Genomic DNA, 17742 nt, shown 5'->3' with positions numbered 1-17742 from the left:
CTCGATTCTTTTCATTTTACCCCATTGACCCCGCCGATTCTTCGGAAGACCGTGACAAGGAATGCTCAGGCTTTAGATTGGTGGCCTCGGCTTTCCTACCCAGGGCACGATGATGAAGACTAAAATGACACTCTGTTGCTCAGACAGCGCTGTCCTCCCGAACCGGCAATACTATCATAACTGTTTATTTTTAAGGTATGCGCTCAACGCCTTACTGTATCGAGGCCGAAATTGGACGAGAAACATTTCTACGAGAGAGCCACCAGGAATCGCCGTACGGGAGGCTGTGCGCGTCTCAAGCACCATGCAAGAGAAGACACGGAAAACTGCATGGAAATAATGGGTTGCAGCTACGGCATACGACGTCATTCTTAAAAATGAGGAGTGCCATCGCTGATCTAGACCACAAAGCTTTTCCGTATGGCGTTCGTACTCGTCACACGGGACAGTCGAAGTTCAGACCATGTAAAGCTTCTCGCTATTGCGCGGAAAGGCGGTTCAAACAACGGTACCGAGTCAAGAACTCTACAATACAATGATATTTGGCCTACGAGACTGGACGAACGATCATTTACCCAAGGTATGTCCGTGTTGGGAATTAATCAGATCTACTACCAAGGGCCATAGCACCAATCACACTCGCGACCGGTAAAATGCCACGCTTGGGGTCAAACACCTGAGCTGAGGGCCTTCGAAGAGACTTTCCCAACTCAGAAGGTCCCCGAAGGAGAAGCCGGGGCCAAATGTTCGTGATATTCGCCGTGCGTTTGGGTTCGAACACGAACACAAACCCTTTCACACGGAGCACTTCGGCTCTCGGTTGCTCTCCTTGGATCGAAAGTTGCGAAATTGGGGAGCCCCGAAAACCTTTCATGGTATACTTGAGATGACAAGAGTTCACGTCACCGTTTGTTGACGGCATATTTTGACAGCAAACGGCATGTATCTTCGTGGAGTCGGGCGAGTTTCTATGCATGAAAGAAATCTATAAAGTCATGGTCGTAATCCCGCTCTAGTCCAATTCTTTTTCTCATCATCCAACACATTTCACTTCTTCAACGCTTTTGCCTACTGAGTCTTTAATATCTCATAATCCACTTGTGCTTCAAACTTCTTAATATGAAGCTCCTTAATATCGTCCTCGCCCTGTCGGCCCTGGCGGTCAGCATCGAGGCACTCCCTGTCTCTGTCCCCAAAGATGAAGACACCCCTATCACGTGGGAACCATCGCTTCTTACAAACTAGGATTGCAAGCTAACTAATAAAAATAGTGATATGGCTGTTTCTGGCGTCACCAGCCGCCAAGTCCCCCCTCCTTCACTGGCTCCCAATCCCCAACCTGAGGAGGATGTCGAGGAGTGGGAAGAGTCCGTCGAAGAGGACGCGGTCGTCGACGACGGCTCAGTAGAAGCTGAAGGCAAGAAAAAGAAGAAGAAGAAGAAGAAGAAGGGCAAGAAGAAGGGCAAGAAGCCCGTGCCGGACGCCGCCCCCGAACCCGTCCCCGCCGCCGGGGCCGCTCCCGTTCCTGGGGCCGCTGTACCCGGGACAATCCCAGCTGCCGCTCCCGCGCCTAAGCCTGCCGCACCTGCCGTCCCTGCAGCTGCGCCAGTGCCTCCGAAGCCCGCCGCGCCCAGATCGGTTGCAGTCGCTTTCAGTGCCTGAGTGCTGTATTACCAATTTTATACTTGCACCTGCGTTTTGGAGATTCGGAGCTAGATGGATCGGAGGAACTGAACTGATAGTTGCTGGTGTCAACATTCATATGTTTCTAGAGGCATATGGTCCTCGGTATCTTGTACTTTGATAATAATTATCGTACGCTGTTTGACACAGCGCTAGTATGAAGTAATTACAAAAACAGTTTGTACATCAATCATCGCTAATCTGGTCATTTCTTTTCAACTTCTGGGTGCTGTGATGATTGTCCAGTGAGAACACGAGGGTAGGATTTAGGCATTCAATCTCTCGCTTTTGTCCTTCAATTACTGTATAGCAATGGCTCACCAGGTTCTGTTAACCATGTAGCTAGATTCCAATGCAACTTACCGTCATTAGCGCAGCAAGTTGTTCCTCTTGCAGGGTTGAACTAGCGGTGGATAGCACTCCGATATCCCATGTAATGCGGCATATTGCCTTGCTCTGACTCTGCGGGCAGTAGGTACTCCCTTTGCTAGTGTAGGGACAATAAATGTCACTGTAGCATCAGCCATCCATATCCTTGATGTGCCATGCGACCAAACTACAATCCCGCTAACAAAACCCTGAGAAACGAACCAATCTGCAACGCAGCTGCAATCCGCGACAGCAAATCTTGTAGCAAGAGAGTTTGCATGTAACAGTCGTGGTTTTGTAGACTTTGTATCTGCCGATCAATTTTCTCCAACAACGACGTCGTAGCTATACTAAATGGCAGCTTGATCCTGGCTAAGTTGTGTCGAGACGGACACCAATCCTGCTGCGCCCATCTCGACAGTGCCGCCAATCACGCGGCACAATGTGCAAAGTATCAGTGCCCTTGGACAAACTTTAGACGCCAATCACGGAACAAGAGCTCGGATCACCCATCTGCATCGTTCCAAGAGTATAACAGGAAGCCCGAGCCACGTCTGTGGCCTCAAAGATGAGTTTGCGAAGTGCAAAACATCTTTAGAGTATTCTGCTGTATTTCTCAAGCGCGACAGCTACGTGTACTCAACATGTCTTACAACGAGTCCTCCAATATGGGTCGCGACCGGGAGATGAAGATTCGAATGGCCCAGGAGGCCCAGGCCGTCATCGAGTTCGAAGAGGATCCCCATCGCGCAGCTTTGGAAGACAATCCAGCCGAGGCACGGGTCAGTATCAAAACATGGATAGCAATCTTTGTATGAATCCCGGGGTTTTCTGGTGAAAAAGACACATGATTCCTGACCTATAGTAGTCTATGGCTTTGTCCTTTGGCCCCCCTGTCGGCCTCGCCTTCCTCGCAGTCGCATCGATCGTGGTCCAGGTCACCAACGAGCTAGGTGGACAAGAATCTCTAGCTTGGGTAGTAGGGTCTTGGTCATTATCGACGGCATGCTCTTTTTCCCTTGCAGGGCCTCTCAGCGACGTTTTTGGCCGCCGGATACTTGTCCTTTGGGGGCAGTTCACTGTTGCGGTCGGCTGCATTGTTGCGGCCGCAGCAAAGAATATTTCAACGCTCATCGCTGCCGAGACTCTAATCGGTCTCGGAACCGGCTTCGTCTTCGTCTCGTACGCCGGCGTTCCCGAGATGCTCCCAAACAAGTGGCGATCCCTTGGTCTGGGCATATTGGAGTCTGGCATCGCGGTTCCCTGGTGAGTTGGAACATCTGACTATGGCTCCCGTCTCCCGCGTCGCATAGTTCGAACATTTCCCTGAGTCAGAAACTCTGTTTTGCTTTTTGGGAGAACCTCGGCGCACAGATTTGGAGGCCGATCTAAATAGGCGACGTGCCGACCGAATGTTGCAACCCTCCTTTGTCAAGACTTGGAGGACCCCCGCACGAGACTAGCGGCAGTTGTTCTAGTCGACGAGAGTCCTTGGTTGACTGACGCTGACTTATTTTGTGAATCACGCAGGGGCATACTCTCCGTGTTGCTCGGCAATGCTCTGTTCAAGTATGCATCGTGGCGATGGATCTTCAACCTGGGCATCATCATCGAGTTTGTCGGCCTGATCGGCACCTTCTTCTCTTACTATCCAACCGCCCGGCCTCGGGGTGACTTCGACAAAACCCGCTCGCAGCAACTCCGCGATGTCGACTGGGTAGGTCTAGGCCTCTTCACTTCCGGCTTGGCTACGGCCCTCGTCGGCTTGACATGGGGTGGCACACCCGCGTACCCATGGGATAGTGCGGGTGCCATTGCGCCCATTGTCGTCGGCGTCGTAACCTTGGCTTGTGGGTTTGCCTACGACTTCAAGATAGCACCCCGGCCTATGTTCCCTTTGAAGCTGTTTACCATGTTCCGCCAGTACTCAGTATTGCTGGTCGTTCTCTTTGTTTCAGGGATGAACTTCCATGCCATGTCTGCGCTACTGCCCCAAGGATCTCTATACATGTTCACCACGGATGGCATCGAGATCGGAGTGCTATCACTCCCAAACACACTAATGATTGGTTTCACTGGGGTTCTCGCCCCTCTTATAGCTCACAAAGTGGGATATATCAAGTGGCAGCTTGTCATCGGCATGGCGCTGCAAGCAATCTTCATCGGAGCGAGCGCGGCGACAGTCTACCCTAATAAGAAGCTCGCCTACGCTTTCGTACCAGCAATCGGGGTACCCATGTTCGTCTGGGTTACCATTCTATCCTATGCTATCGCAAGTCTCCACGTTCCCCATTCTAACTTGGGCGTAGCCATGGGCTTGCTGGGTACGTTCAGATCAGGTGGAGGTGCAGTTGGCAACGCTGTTTTCAACACCATTTTCCAAGAGAAATTCCGCGAGTTCCTTAGCAAGGATTTTGCCGCTGCTGCCATTAGCAACGGTCTCAATCCCTCGGACCTCGGCCTCATCATTCCAGCAGCTATCGAGTACAACCTGGGCAACCCCCGAGCATTGGTCAACGTCCCAGGGATTACTCCTGAAATCCAAGAGGCCCTTCGACAAGCAGTACGGGCTGCAGCCGGTCACGCCTTCAAAATTGTGTTCTATGTGACGATTCCCTTTAGTGTTGTAGCGTTGCTCTGCTCCTTGTTCGTCGAAGACCCCTCTGCTTACATGACGAACCACATCCAGTCTGTCATGGGCCAGGATCAGATCGAGCAAAGACGCGGTAAAAGGATGACAAACCTGGAGCAGAGCCGGGGCATAGAGTTTGAGACTGTCAGGACGATCCATGTGGAGCCTGTCGGGAAGAGATAAGTAGCAGCACAGCCTGCTCCTCGGACGCAATTTTACTTGAATTCTTGTTGGTGTCTATACTTTGGTTTTGTAGTGCAAAATGGTAATTAGGAGGACTAGATGGAAGCCAGGAATACAATTCTGCAGCAGCTCAGAACTACCCACTGAATAATAGGTTCTTCCCTGCTTCATTGGCCCTCAAAAATGTACGACGTGCACGTAGTAATAATGAACTTGTGGAGCCAGTTTAAGGTTGTGGGGGAGGTTGTGTGGTTGTTCTGGGGTTAGGCAGAACAAGTTGCCGTGTATTAAAGTTTATGATAATACAAAAGGACCAACAAGGATTTGCTAAAGAAAAATGGGTTTCCTAATCATGGCCTTAAGCACATAGGTAGTATGCAGTGATTATCCCGGATGTTATCATGATTGTTGTTGTTTGGAACAGTATTCAACCACGAAGTTTTCAACGCTACTCAACAAGATCACACCCACTGGCCCATCCTTAATTACTAAGCGCAAAGTTTCCTGGGAAGAAAAGGAAAAAAAAAGACATGACTTCTAGTTTTCAAGGAATTGAAAGATATAGATTTATATACACTAAAGCTGGTCTTCACCACAGCAAAGTTTTGTAAGCCCATTATCAACCCTCTAAACGCCACGCACAAGTATCTTCTGGTCGGCCATCAAGTCTCCACGACTGACTGGCATTGAAGGGTATACAGACCAGAATGATTTGAATGCTCATGTTGACAAACTATATTCCATACTCGCTTCATTCCCACATTACACCAACGACACTGTCCAAGTTTCAACAACTCTCAACGCCTTGTGTTATCATCCAACTGAGCTGGGGCGTTGCCTCCATATCCGTGGAGGCCGGTGTCTAGTTCATAACGAGTGTCCGTAGGAGCTTCATAAACCGGATTATGGCCTGCTTCAGCAGCGTGCGCATGAGGCTGCATGTGACCAAGTACTTTTGCTTCCTGTGCGTAGTAGTCGTTGTGAGGTGTGTTAGGTGACGTCACGGATGGAACGGTAGACGCGTTAATCGTGCCGGGGCTGAGGTTTCCGGGGGCATGACCGCCTTTGCCCATTTCCTCGTGGCTGGTTTGAGACAGAGGCGTGCCCTTGTTGGCTTTCTTGCGACGCCACCAGAAGAAAACGGCGGCACCAATGAGTGCGACAACAGCAAGGGAAACTCCAACTCCGATTCCAGCGGCACCTCCTGCTGTAAGTCCTCCTGATGATGAGGAGTTGTCTGGCGTCGAGCCTGATGTCGGGTTTGAGGTTGCGCCAGAACTGTTACTTCCTGTAGCGGCGGTGGCAGCGGTGGCGGCTGTTCCTGTTGCAGCAGTATCGGTGACAGTCTCAGTAGCACTAGTTGATGCCGTGGTTGATGTAGGCTTCAAACTGTCAGCTTCACTTTTCTTTTGGTAATAGACGACAAATTAACTTACTGGTGTACTGTAGATAGTTGAATAGGTTTTATCATTAACTGGACGCTCGCTTGTCATAACCCAATGCTGGGCGAGCTGCTTGGCTGATACCCCCTCAGTACCTTCAATATCGCTGGACATGAAGAGGTTGGAGCCCGGGTGGACATCAAGAACATATCTGGAGCCGTTCTTAACATTGGCGAACTTGTATGAGCCATCGCCTAAACAAATCAGCAACATGATCACATATGAAGGCAAGGTACTTCTCCTAGAGCTTACCCCATTCGCTGATGTCCCATTGCTGCGATTCATCTGATTCTGTCGTCCGCATGCAACCAATCGTACCACTCAGGTTGATTTCGTTTGCGCGCCAGCACACTGAAAGCTGGTCCCTCACACCAGATATGTTCAGTCTGATAAGGTAACGTCCATCAACATCGCCTACAGGTTGGAATTGCCATGCTTGTGGTGCTAGGGGGAAGACTCGGAGGCCCTGATTTGTGTTTTGGAGGTTGGGATCGATTTTCTCCGAGACGTTGACTACTCGGGTTTCGGAGATTTGGTACCACGCGTTCGGGTCCAGCTTTGCCGCAACCATCTTTGCAATTGTGCAGACTGCTTCAACTAATATTGATCCTTAGTGAGATATCGTTAGAGGTTACGATTGCTTCAGCAATGGCTTAGGTCGTCGAGTTGTAGGTGAGCCCAGCCGGCTGTCGAGACCAAAAATTGCCACGAACTCTGTGGGCTGATGGGCTCAAGAAATGAACAACATAAATCGGAAAGGTCAGACAAGAGTGAAGAAATATGGAATGTGAAAGGATGCGAAGAGATCAAAAAGGGCGAGAATAGGGAAAATAAGACAAGGGCCCTAGAGCAAAGTCCTGACACCAATTTAAAGGATATTCAGCCATGCAGCAGGGACTGGGAACGGCTGCGCTACCGTTGGCTGGAGAATCTCGGCATGGGCTCGGATGTGGAGGAAGACGCACAGCTTAACTACACAGGCACGGGCTGTGAGTGGCTGTTGGTCATTCCGCCTCTTAACGCCTCCCGTGGTACTTCGAAGGATCATCGCCAAGTGAGGTCGCTTGGGAGTTGTGGGAAGCCTAATTATTGGTTGACAACGGGTAAGATACCACGCTGATTCTGCATAGATATATTTGAGACCAGTCGGTGGCAAGGAGCAGCGGGCATATCAGCCTTTCGATGTCTCGCGATGTGGCAGGCGGCGTAGCACCAAGAAAGTTTTCTTAGGATAAAGGGAGATCCCGCATTTAACTCCTCACAAGTTGATGCCTTTCCTTGATTTCTGAGTCTATCAATCAGTTTGACTTGAATTTGCCGACTGTTGAAAAAAGGGCAAAACCACCCGCATGTCGAGGCTGCCATGCTGCTATAGCTATACAAATCAGGCTCCGAGACTTGGATGCATATTTCGCGGAATCCTTCGGCCCACACCTTTGCCGGCATATATGCTTGGCGGATTCATCCCTTAACCTGAGCTTTAAGAAGTAAAGATTGGCGGGATGCCCATGATAGTCGTGGACAAGTGCAGGTAATTGACCATCCAGATAACCAACGTGATGCCTGCGCGACGAATAATTTAAATTGTTTTACTCCTCGTTTGCTCTACGTTTGAAAGTCGTGGTGATAGGTATGAAAACTTCAAACTGAATAAAGGAGGAAACCGAAGCATAAAAGGAAAAAAAGAAAAAAAAAAAAAAAAAAAAAAAGACAGAGAAAATAGCCGCCACTAAAAGTTCTGAAGCGGGTGCACTACAAGGTAGTGCCTAGCGAGATGTCACCTTGTTAGTGGGGGTGGTAATGAAGTGTTCGAAATGTAGTAAGCACTAGCACCTCAGCCCTGTCACGCTTTGGGGGCTGCCACCTGCAGTCGGAAAGCAAGGGGCAATCCATCTGATTAGTTGCCCTCGTAATAGCGGTCGGTTAGGGGCTTTGCGGCTGCCCAGCGCCTCTACCCCAGTTGTGAGTGTGAGTGCTCATGGGTCTGCTCGGACTTTTCTGTCCGATCAACCCTCCTCCTCGCTTGTTGTGATGAGCAGGAAGATGGAAAGAGAGACTCTTTTTTTCATGTTCCGATTTTAAGGATCTACCTTTTCGGTTGGAGAAAAAAAAAAAAAAAAAGAGAAGAAAAAAAAGGGTCTAGATTTGAGTAAGTAGAGTGCAATCACTGCTGGTTTTTTGCTCTTTGTTTTGAAAGAAAGCAAGAAAAGCAATGAAACAGAATGATGAGATGGCAAACCCGTTCACAAACCAGTTTTCTAATGATCTGCCAAGTGTGATATCGTTTGATTGCTAAGCTGCGATTTCTGAGCACCCTGGATCATGTATATACACAAATATTTGCTAGGCTGAAGTTCACCTATCTGAGCATTTCCTCTCGAAGAAATCCCCCGTCACACAGAGAGTAAGGAAGTGGAGATAAGATGGATATTTGAAGATTTGAAAGAGCATTCTCGAGCGTTTGCTTCGTCAGATGCCTAGGCAAGGGTAAGCAAGGCGAGGTTCATTTTATTTCCTACTTTCACTCATTGTACTCTGTATTCGGAAAGTATGCCGAATCCTTGCATCTTCTCACAGCGTGATGCTAGGGTGCGGCGGAATAGAGCATGGCAGGAAGCCATTGGCTAGAAATACGCCCAGTACATGAGTAAATCAGGCCAGGATTTTCATGCACTGGTTTCAAATGATTTTCTATGTTCCCCTGGTACATTAGCTGCGTGGGTGGTCAGTTGGTTGCTGACGTCAAGGGTTTGTGTATTAATAATGATGGAGCTGCACAGGTCGGGAGACAACTAACAGCCTGAGAGCCGAAAGAATGCACTCAAAGCGCCTAGATCACACTGAGCTTGGAGCCCGCAAGATCCATGAATTACCCTCTTAGGATCACTACTTTTGAGCTTCAGTCCTAATGGACCAGTTACCCTAATTCTCCTATTGTCATCCAAGCACGTATTTGATTGCTTGAAAAAGTTGATCACGGATAAATCCTTCCTGGTCAGCAATGGCCAGGTCAGCAGGTCTAGGCTTGTCAATCAACCTTGGCAGCATACCAATAGGATTTCTGCCAAAAGTTTTTGGTCTGGTTTGATACCCTTCTTTGCCACGTCTTCTTTCTGGAAGATAGCTATCATATCATGGCAATCCTCCCGGCACCCATTAAACAACAGGTTGACTGGGTGGTGTGCAGCCGACATCGCGTGTTTGTACTGCACTCGAAATGAGTTCAATTTTAAGTCCGAACTGGAAGATGATGACCAGTCGCTTCCCATATCCAGCCTCTAGGGTAGCTGACACCTCGTCCCTGTCGTGATACCATTCAGTTGGAACTCCGTCCATGCCGACCAAGCGGTTACTCTCACCAGAATCTAGGTAGTTAAACCACTCTTCTGAAACCTTGGCAGCTACCAGGCTGTATCGATATCATCCGATCTGTTCCACATAGTGTCCACAACCGGAGCATAGGCCACATCTTGAATGTCTCGTGGTTTTGAATTCTCAATGGGACTGGCTATGGCGTCATATATTAAGTTTCCGACACTCATTCAAATACTCTTCTGATATTGCTGTTTTAGCTGGGAAACATTCCCGGAAATATCTATGCTTCAAATTATCTCCTTTCATTAGGAGCAATAACTGTCTAGTGGGAAACATCAAGAACGCACCCGGCGGCATTTGCAGGGAAGGAAGCTGAAGCAGACCTGCTGAAGCGCTGCTCGCAGAGAGATCACCAGGCAGACAGTAGAATTGAGGATGTCAACAATCAATCTAGGGGATCTATAGGGTTTTGCTCACCATCCTGATTACCACTGCCCCAATTGGTCAGTCTCGTTTGACCTCGCTGAAGCAGCCTTCGAGTAGGCAGCCTGCCGTAACCCTGTCGTCGAAGCATAGCTTGTCGGTACTTCAGCCCTAACGTTGATAGTAGCTATTCCTTACCGCCTATTTCACACGCCACACTTATCAATGCTCAAGGGCTTATAACCAGTCCTTGATGACGCGAAAAGAGTTTGGTTTAGTCGACTGCCGGTAAGTTTTTCATTTCCAAGCTCGGCTACATACCGAAATGCAGAAGTCTCGACCTTTTAAACGGTCAAGTGCCGCTTTCTTTCATGGCGGACTAAACCTCTTCAAGCCGCACACATATTTGTGACGCAATATGCGGCAAAATGCAAGAGATGGAAAACCTTGCAAAGAATAGGAGACACTTATCCAAACGATCCTGATCTTGGCGCTTCAGTTCCGCTCTTCCTTATCCAAAAGCGTCAGACTTTACGAAACAAAACTTTTGGTTCTCTCGTAATCTATACTTCAAAATTGGTCTGTCTTGGATGGTTGTATTCTTCATGACATTGTTCCTCCTGATCTCCATATTTCGGCTCTTTAGCGACCTCGGACCGTAGCGTTTCGGAAGACCGGAGCTTGATACTGGGGCACTAAATCATCGCCTTGTCAACACCAGTTCGACACTAATCATTGACCCTAGCAGAAAAAACAAGTGCCGATCAGTGAGCGGGTTCTAGGCAGGCTGAGTGCGGTGTCGCGGAGAACATTCCGGGCGATCACCGAGACCGGCGCGCGACATGACACATGACACTTGCGATTTAGACTGTCTTCTAGGCTTGCAGTCTAAAACGTTGATCACTTCAACATCTTCTACTGGCGATACGCTAGGAGCTTTTCAACACATCATGGAAGGAAATGCTAGCATTTTCATCTCTCGGCGGGATTTGATCATGCTGCTCTCGCCGCCCTGCTGCAGAACGTTTGAGCTTCAAAGCTCTGGCATCACGGTATGGGCACCTTCAACATGAAAGGGCCCTAACAAAAAGTGAGAGTGAAAATTTAAACACAGGCCTGTGCTTTCATCGGCAAGTAAACAGCCGTCAGGGGGATGGCGCAGGATTTGGCGGCAGCGTCCACTAGCGTAGTCTACAGTTGAATTAGCACCGAATATCTTTGACCCAAGAGAGACAAGCTCCTATTTGAAGTCGCTTTTATTGAACACGAAGTGGAACCCAACAGCCTAACGGTTTCACTTTTCCTTTATCTTTGTTCGGCGTCGCGTTATGATGATTAAATATGGTGGATAAAGAGGCTGTTGGGTCTCCGCTCATGAAGTGTCAAACATGGCAAGGCGGAATAGAATCGATTGTGATGTCCATTGGGGTCGGACGCTAGCAGCATGTAGCGTCTTGGAGCTCAACACTAAGCATCAAGTCTCGCAGAATTTCTGACTCCGAAGGGTCTTGGAGCTTTCTCCTTTATAACTATAAGTCAAGCCGGTCACGGGAGATTGTTCCTTTTGTCATCATGGTTTCCTATTTTCCGTCTTCATTGCCATTCCGTGCCCTTAGGAAATGATGGGAACTTTCGTAACGTCTTAAGCATTCATTACTTATCACACAGGTCTCAATCAAAATCTCACAATTCAATATCATGAGGTTACCGCCAGTCACGGTCATTTTGTCATGGCCAGCACCAAATTATGTTGACCCAGAAGAACGGGGGCCAGCCCTTATGATTATCGAAATTATCTCGCTGAGCATCGCTCTAAGCTGCTTAGGGCTGCGATTATATGTTAGGTTCGGTGTCATACATAAGAGTTGGTGGGACGACTGGCTTATGATTGGGGCTGCTGTGAGTCTTTGTTGTTCAAAACAAGATGGACCACCGCTAATAGAAGTCCGTGACAGATTTTCTGCACATCCGTCACAATATGTGTTATTCTCGGTAAGACTGTCCCCCATGGATGTTTCTAGATAGCGGAAAGGATTATGACGGCTAATTACTTCTTTTTGAGCAGCAACACAACTGTATGGATGGAATCTACACGTCTGGGACTTGACTCCTCTCCAGCGAAAGCAGGGCCGCGAGGTAGGGCATCAGGTCTGGCAGGTATAAATGTCACGGAACGCTTACAAACGAGATGCAGGTTTCCATTGCAGGCCAGACCCTGTTTCTTTTCGCTTCAGGCCTCTCAAAGCTCTCGATCCTTTCAAGTTACTTGAGGATAGCTCCGCTGGGGTCTTGGTTTCGACGGCTCACCTGGGCGACAATTGTTGTTGTTTTTTCTCTCATGTGGATTTTTCTTATCGTGCTATGGACACAATGCATGTAGGTGAATTGTACACATTTTTACGGACTATGAAAGTGTACTAATTTTAAATAGACCTATTTGGCACTACTGGGAGCTGTTAGCCAAGGACCGCAACTGCATGAGCGAATGGCCCCCATTGGCAGGACAAACACTTACCACTGTGGTAACTGATTTCATCGTCTACATCTTGCCTATGCCGACGTTCTACAGGCTTCGACTGCCTACTTTGCAGCGGATTGTTCTGATTATCCTCTTCAGTCTTGGCACCGTCGTTGTGATTGCAGGGATCATGAGAATGTACTGGGTAACGTCCCACACCCACTTCTGGGCACCCCCCACATTTGGGCACCCCATTTACACCAAAAACGCCGTTTTTCGAAATTCTATATTAAACTAAATACTTTACTTATTAAAGAGAATAAATATATATTAAATAGATTAAGACTTAATTATAATACTTAAGTAGCTATATACTAGTATTATTAATAATAAGTATTATAAATTCAAGGTTTAACATTTATAATACTAATTTACCTAGCCTATATCTTAATATATAAAATAGGTAGAGATATTTAACTAATATGATTAGAATTTTTAAGTAAGATATAGTAGATTTATATATTCTTATACTTAGTAAAAAATTCTTTAAGCTTAGAATAATATTTTAAAATTTCCCTTAAGAAAAGTGTTACGACCCGACAGTTAACAGACCACTGACGACGACCCCGCAGGGGCTCAGCGGTTATAGGGACGGCCGTCAGCCGTTACGTCGTAACAACCCCCACGGAACGGAAGAACTAGGATACAGGTCACGTGACGATAAGCAGGACCGACGGACGATAAGCGGTCCTGGGACAGGACCGACGGTGCCAAGGGCGGTCCAGAAAAAACATCAACAACAGCGAGAACGAAATTTTTGAAAATCGGAGCAAAAACGGCCCCAAATACGCGTGCTCGCGGCCACAGAGCCCCCTTCGATGCAATGCCATCCTCGGCCTTGATTCTACGTCCCAAAGGGGCCCAAGATGGCCGCAGAGCACGCCCCGACTACAATGAAAAACTTGAGAGCAAGCCGCAAAATACGACATATCAATAGACAACACTGTTACCACCACCACAGGCGAGCCACAAGCCGCTACACGAAGCACTAAGACTGCGCCCAAACAATCAACTTCAACACAACAGCCGCCGACAGGTTTTGGGTCACCTGTCACCCCCGACAAAGTTTGCAACGTCCCACAACGACGAAGATGAGTCCGACAGAACAGTATCACCTTCCGCACGGAGAAAGCACCAGGCATTAGGCATGCTACGATCGATGCCACACAATACTACAGACCACAGACAGACTGGTCCCCTGTCGCCCCTTTTGCGAAGAAGGATTGGTGTCCCTTCAACGCGCGACAATGTCTGCGGAATCTGTGCGGGAGCTCTCATACCCAGTAATCGAACATGTCGGAGTCAGTGGAGCATTGTGCTTCGTGGAAGACCCTTGGGCCAATGTGGTGGAGGGCAATAGTGGTCAACAGGCAAGAAACAAGAGGCCACATAGGAACCCGGCAGGAGGCAACAAAGAATTTACAGATGCAACTGAGAAAACGGCATATACAAGTCCGGGAGGATACGGACAAAACAAAGAGACAAAGCTGAGCGCTGGGGGGAGACTGTAGGTACAAAGAACCAGATACGGTGCTACCAGCACCAACTGAACCGAAGCAGGAGGACGCAAAACAAGCATTCTAGAGAGCAACACAAAAGCGAGAAAGCAGACAGGAGAGCAACACACTTCTTCAACAGAGGGCACAAACACACAGAATAGAGAACATAGTGGGGAGCTTGGGGATAGCTGGCCCTGATGCAACATCAGGGCGAAGTGGGGCGTCGCTGTTCATTGTCGACGCTTCGGCTACCTGCCAAACCCCGCTTTCCGGGCATAGCTGCTGGCATAAGAGCGGCTTCATAACCGAGTAGGAATAAATCAATCAATCAATCAACCAAGGGCGGTCCATGGCGATGGACCGACGTCCTGGGTGTCGGTCCCCCAGGATCAGGAAGTGTTCAGCATGGAACCAGACTTGTATATAGTTGGGACTCGAGTCCTCTCGAGTCCTACCTTTCCTAGTTCTTCAGCAATCAACTTTGTGATTACCCTAACCGGTACTTTCAGCTATACCTAAGTGACGACTACTCTACGACTCTTGTTGAGGCCTTGACTGATCACCAAGACCTTTGAAGATCTACGATCTATTCGACCAGGACCACGGAACGACTGTTACTACTCTCAATCCCTGGCTTACTGTTAACACAAACCCACTGTCAGTTAGCTGGCCGTAACACTTTGATTGCTCCTGTTCAGTAAGTCACCTTTTGAGAACTACTAAACAGTATAGACAAGATGTCTTCTCGCGCTTCTGCCAAATCACCCACTCCAGGATCCTCATCCTCTTCGCGCAACCAGCCTCAGAGCCTCGCGCAGGAGCCCGCCAACACTGAGGACTTCGACATGCCGGACCTCAAGTACGACTCCGATGGAGATGGCTCTTTCACCAAGGAAAGCTACGATAAGCTCCGACGCATAATCCAGAAACAAGAAGCCGAGACAAAAGACATGCAGAAAATCGTCAACGAAAACCGACAAGCAATGGAAAACCTCAACGAGCAACTCCAGCACGCTGGACAGGCCTACAAGAAGCTGGAAGAAGACATCAAGGGGGACGCCAACCTCCGGAAGATCTAGGAACTCCAGGGGGAAATCACCACCCTCCGGGCCGCCGCTAACATCGTCACCACGCCCGTCCACGGAGGACGACAAAAGCTCAAGCTCAGTGCGCCTGTCACCTACGACGGAACCCCCGGGACCCTTAAAGGATTCCTGATTCAGGTCAAAAATTACTAGAACTTTCACTATGGAGATTTCACTAACGAAACCGAAAAAGTAGTACACGCAGCCACCTACCTCCGAGGAAAGGCCCTCAAGTGGTTTGAACCAATCCAGGAAGAATACCTCAAATGCGAGACCCTCGACGAGTGCACTACCGAGACCCGCGACATCTACGCTAATTTTAAAGGATTCGAGGATGCGCTTAGGTCACTCTTCCAAGACCCCGACGAAAAGCGACAAGCCGAACGAGATCTGGCACAACTTAAGCAGACTAAGTCCGCCAAAGACTACTCCGCTAATTTCCAACAACTCAGCGTTCAACTCGACCTCACCGAGGAAACCAAGATCTTCATGTTCTATCAAGGACTAAAGGACGAAGTCAAGGACGAGATCATCAAGATTGATCGACCTGACGACTTTCTCCAGTACGCCGAACTCGCCATCAAAATCGACAACCGGCTTTTCGAACGACGAAAGGAAAGAGGCGAAAAACGACAAAACCCCAACTCAGGACGCAAGTACCAGTGGCAGCCTCAGCACCAGTTCAACAACCAGCGAAACGACAATAGACCCCGCAACAACTGGAACAACCCCCGACAAAGTACTGCCTATGGTCACCACAGTGGACCAATGGACCTTAGTGCTACACAGAGAAACGACAAAAAGAACGATAGTTGGAAGAAAGACAGACAGTGCTATAACTGCTAGAAGATTGGACACCTAGCATACGAATGCAGGTCACCCAAGAAGGAACGCTTCCAACCGGTACCAGAGAAACGACAAGCGAGTATCGCCACGAAGACGATCCCTCATGAACAACTTAATTAGACCACCTGCTTCGATGACAACTGCCATATCCACTCTAGCAGTAAGGAACACGCAGGATGGTACCCCTAGAAACCTTAAGAACGATCTGGTTACGACACTACCAACGTACCTAAACGGACCCTCGCTGCGGGATATAGAAGCAACAGCAAAATCGAGCGCAAGACAATCGAACGGCTCGACAGTATGAACGACAACGAGGAATTAGAACAAGACAATCAGCGAAGGCTGAGCCTCCTCTACGCAGGACGACAAGCCCACCTGCAGCGGATTCAACAGGACTCACAAAACCCTATGTAGCAACGACAACTCGGTGCGCTGGACGCACACATCGAACGACGACAACATGCACAAGGAGATCCCGCACGGATCCGCCAGATCAACCAAGAACTGGAAGAACAGGTCGAATCAGAAACGACCAAGAACACCCCCAACGACTCGGAAACACCTCGCGATGTTGCCCGCCAACATGCCCAACTGGAAGTCGCCTTTGAAGTCGCTTCAGTCAACGACACCAGCTCTGGAGAGGACTCTGACGAAGAAATACAGTGGTATCACTGCTACCGAGACCAGTGCCGAGTCCACTATATCAAGAAAGACGAAGCATGGAAGAAACAGCAAGAAAACGACGAACAAGGAACGGACGAGCAGTCAAAAAACTAGACTCGCCTACCGAAGACAAGGGACAACGACAGGCAGTCCAGACAAGGTCCCTATGTAGCGCAACGACGCCCACGACACAACGACACGAGCATGTACAAGTCCAAATACAGCTCAACGGAAGAACAGCTACCGCCATGATCGACAGCGGAGCCCAAGGAAACTTCATATCACCAAGAACGGTGAATGAAAGAAAGATAACCTGGAAAAGAAAAGCAGCCGAAGACTGCTACGAACTCAGCACCGTTGAAGGAGAACAAGTCCAGTACGGCGGAGGACGCATTGTTATGGAGACAGCGCAACTCCCAATGCAGATCCATGGCCAGAATGAGCGACTCAACTTCGATATTACGGAGATAGGAGACAAGTACGATGTCATCCTTGGAAGACCATGGTTATACGACAGTAACCCACGGATAGATTGGAGAACAGGCCAACTCCATTGGGACCAGGATTCAGTCACTGAGAAGCAACCACGGAACGGTGCCTCAAACGAACCTCTCAAGACTCCTGAAGCGAAGAGATTTCTAGCATACCTACGGATAAAGGATGCAAACGCCAGGACGTTATCAGCAACAGACATCGGCAAGGAAGACCGACTTCTGTCTATCCCAGAAGAATACCGGCAATACCAGAAGCTATTCGCCGAAGAACTCGAGACCGGACTCCCGGAACACAGCAACTACGACCACGAGATACCCCTTAAGGAAGGGAAGGAGCCAAAGCTAGAAGCAATCTACGGACTTAACCAGAAAGAAAGGGAAGCACTCGACGCTTACCTCAAAGAAAATCTACAGAAGGGATACATCAGACCCTCTACATCACCAGCAGGATACCCAATCCTGTTCGTACCAAAAAAGAACGGCAAACTACGACTCTGCGTCGACTACCGGAAACTCAACGACATTACGATCAAGAACTGCTACCCACTACCGCTCATCTCCGAACTACGAGACCTGTTGCACGGAGC

General features: G+C 48.8%; 5 protein-coding genes across 5 annotated transcripts; 4 read left to right on the top strand and 1 right to left on the bottom strand.

The window, feature by feature from the left end:
• Window positions 1-1119: 1119 nt before the first annotated feature.
• CTRU02_201207 (uncharacterized protein) lies at window positions 1120-1662 on the top strand (the record flags this gene model as incomplete). Its single annotated transcript, XM_036726234.1, has 2 exons — window positions 1120-1217; window positions 1272-1662. 2 exons carry the CDS (start codon window positions 1120-1122, stop codon window positions 1660-1662), a joined length of 489 nt encoding a protein of 162 aa, XP_036581916.1.
• Window positions 1663-2696: 1034 nt separating this feature from the next.
• Window positions 2697-4867, top strand: CTRU02_201206 (trichothecene efflux pump; the record flags this gene model as incomplete). The annotated part of the gene is made up of 3 exons (XM_036726233.1): window positions 2697-2864; window positions 2921-3318; window positions 3583-4867. 3 exons carry the CDS (start codon window positions 2697-2699, stop codon window positions 4865-4867), a joined length of 1851 nt encoding a protein of 616 aa, XP_036581915.1.
• Window positions 4868-5664: 797 nt separating this feature from the next.
• On the bottom strand, window positions 5665-6880 carry CTRU02_201205 (transmembrane alpha-helix domain-containing protein; the record flags this gene model as incomplete). Its single annotated transcript, XM_070203812.1, has 3 exons — window positions 5665-6234; window positions 6304-6509; window positions 6562-6880. 3 exons carry the CDS (start codon window positions 6878-6880, stop codon window positions 5665-5667), a joined length of 1095 nt encoding a protein of 364 aa, XP_070062394.1.
• Window positions 6881-11745: 4865 nt separating this feature from the next.
• CTRU02_201204 (uncharacterized protein) lies at window positions 11746-12803 on the top strand (the record flags this gene model as incomplete). Its single annotated transcript, XM_036726231.1, has 5 exons — window positions 11746-11946; window positions 12003-12039; window positions 12113-12183; window positions 12242-12423; window positions 12479-12803. 5 exons carry the CDS (start codon window positions 11746-11748, stop codon window positions 12801-12803), a joined length of 816 nt encoding a protein of 271 aa, XP_036581913.1.
• A 1998-nt stretch (window positions 12804-14801) lies between these two features.
• On the top strand, window positions 14802-15143 carry CTRU02_201203 (uncharacterized protein; the record flags this gene model as incomplete). Its single annotated transcript, XM_036726230.1, has 1 exon — window positions 14802-15143. The coding sequence occupies one exon, from the start codon at window positions 14802-14804 to the stop codon at window positions 15141-15143; it is 342 nt and encodes a 113-aa protein (XP_036581912.1).
• Between the last annotated feature and the right edge of the window lie 2599 nt (window positions 15144-17742).

Source organism: Colletotrichum truncatum (assembly GCF_014235925.2).
Source record: "Colletotrichum truncatum strain CMES1059 chromosome Unknown Contig_0001, whole genome shotgun sequence".
Lineage (NCBI taxonomy): Eukaryota > Fungi > Ascomycota > Sordariomycetes > Glomerellales > Glomerellaceae > Colletotrichum > Colletotrichum truncatum.
Note: the sequence above shows the minus strand (reverse complement) of the source record. Positions and strands in the feature narration are given on the sequence as shown.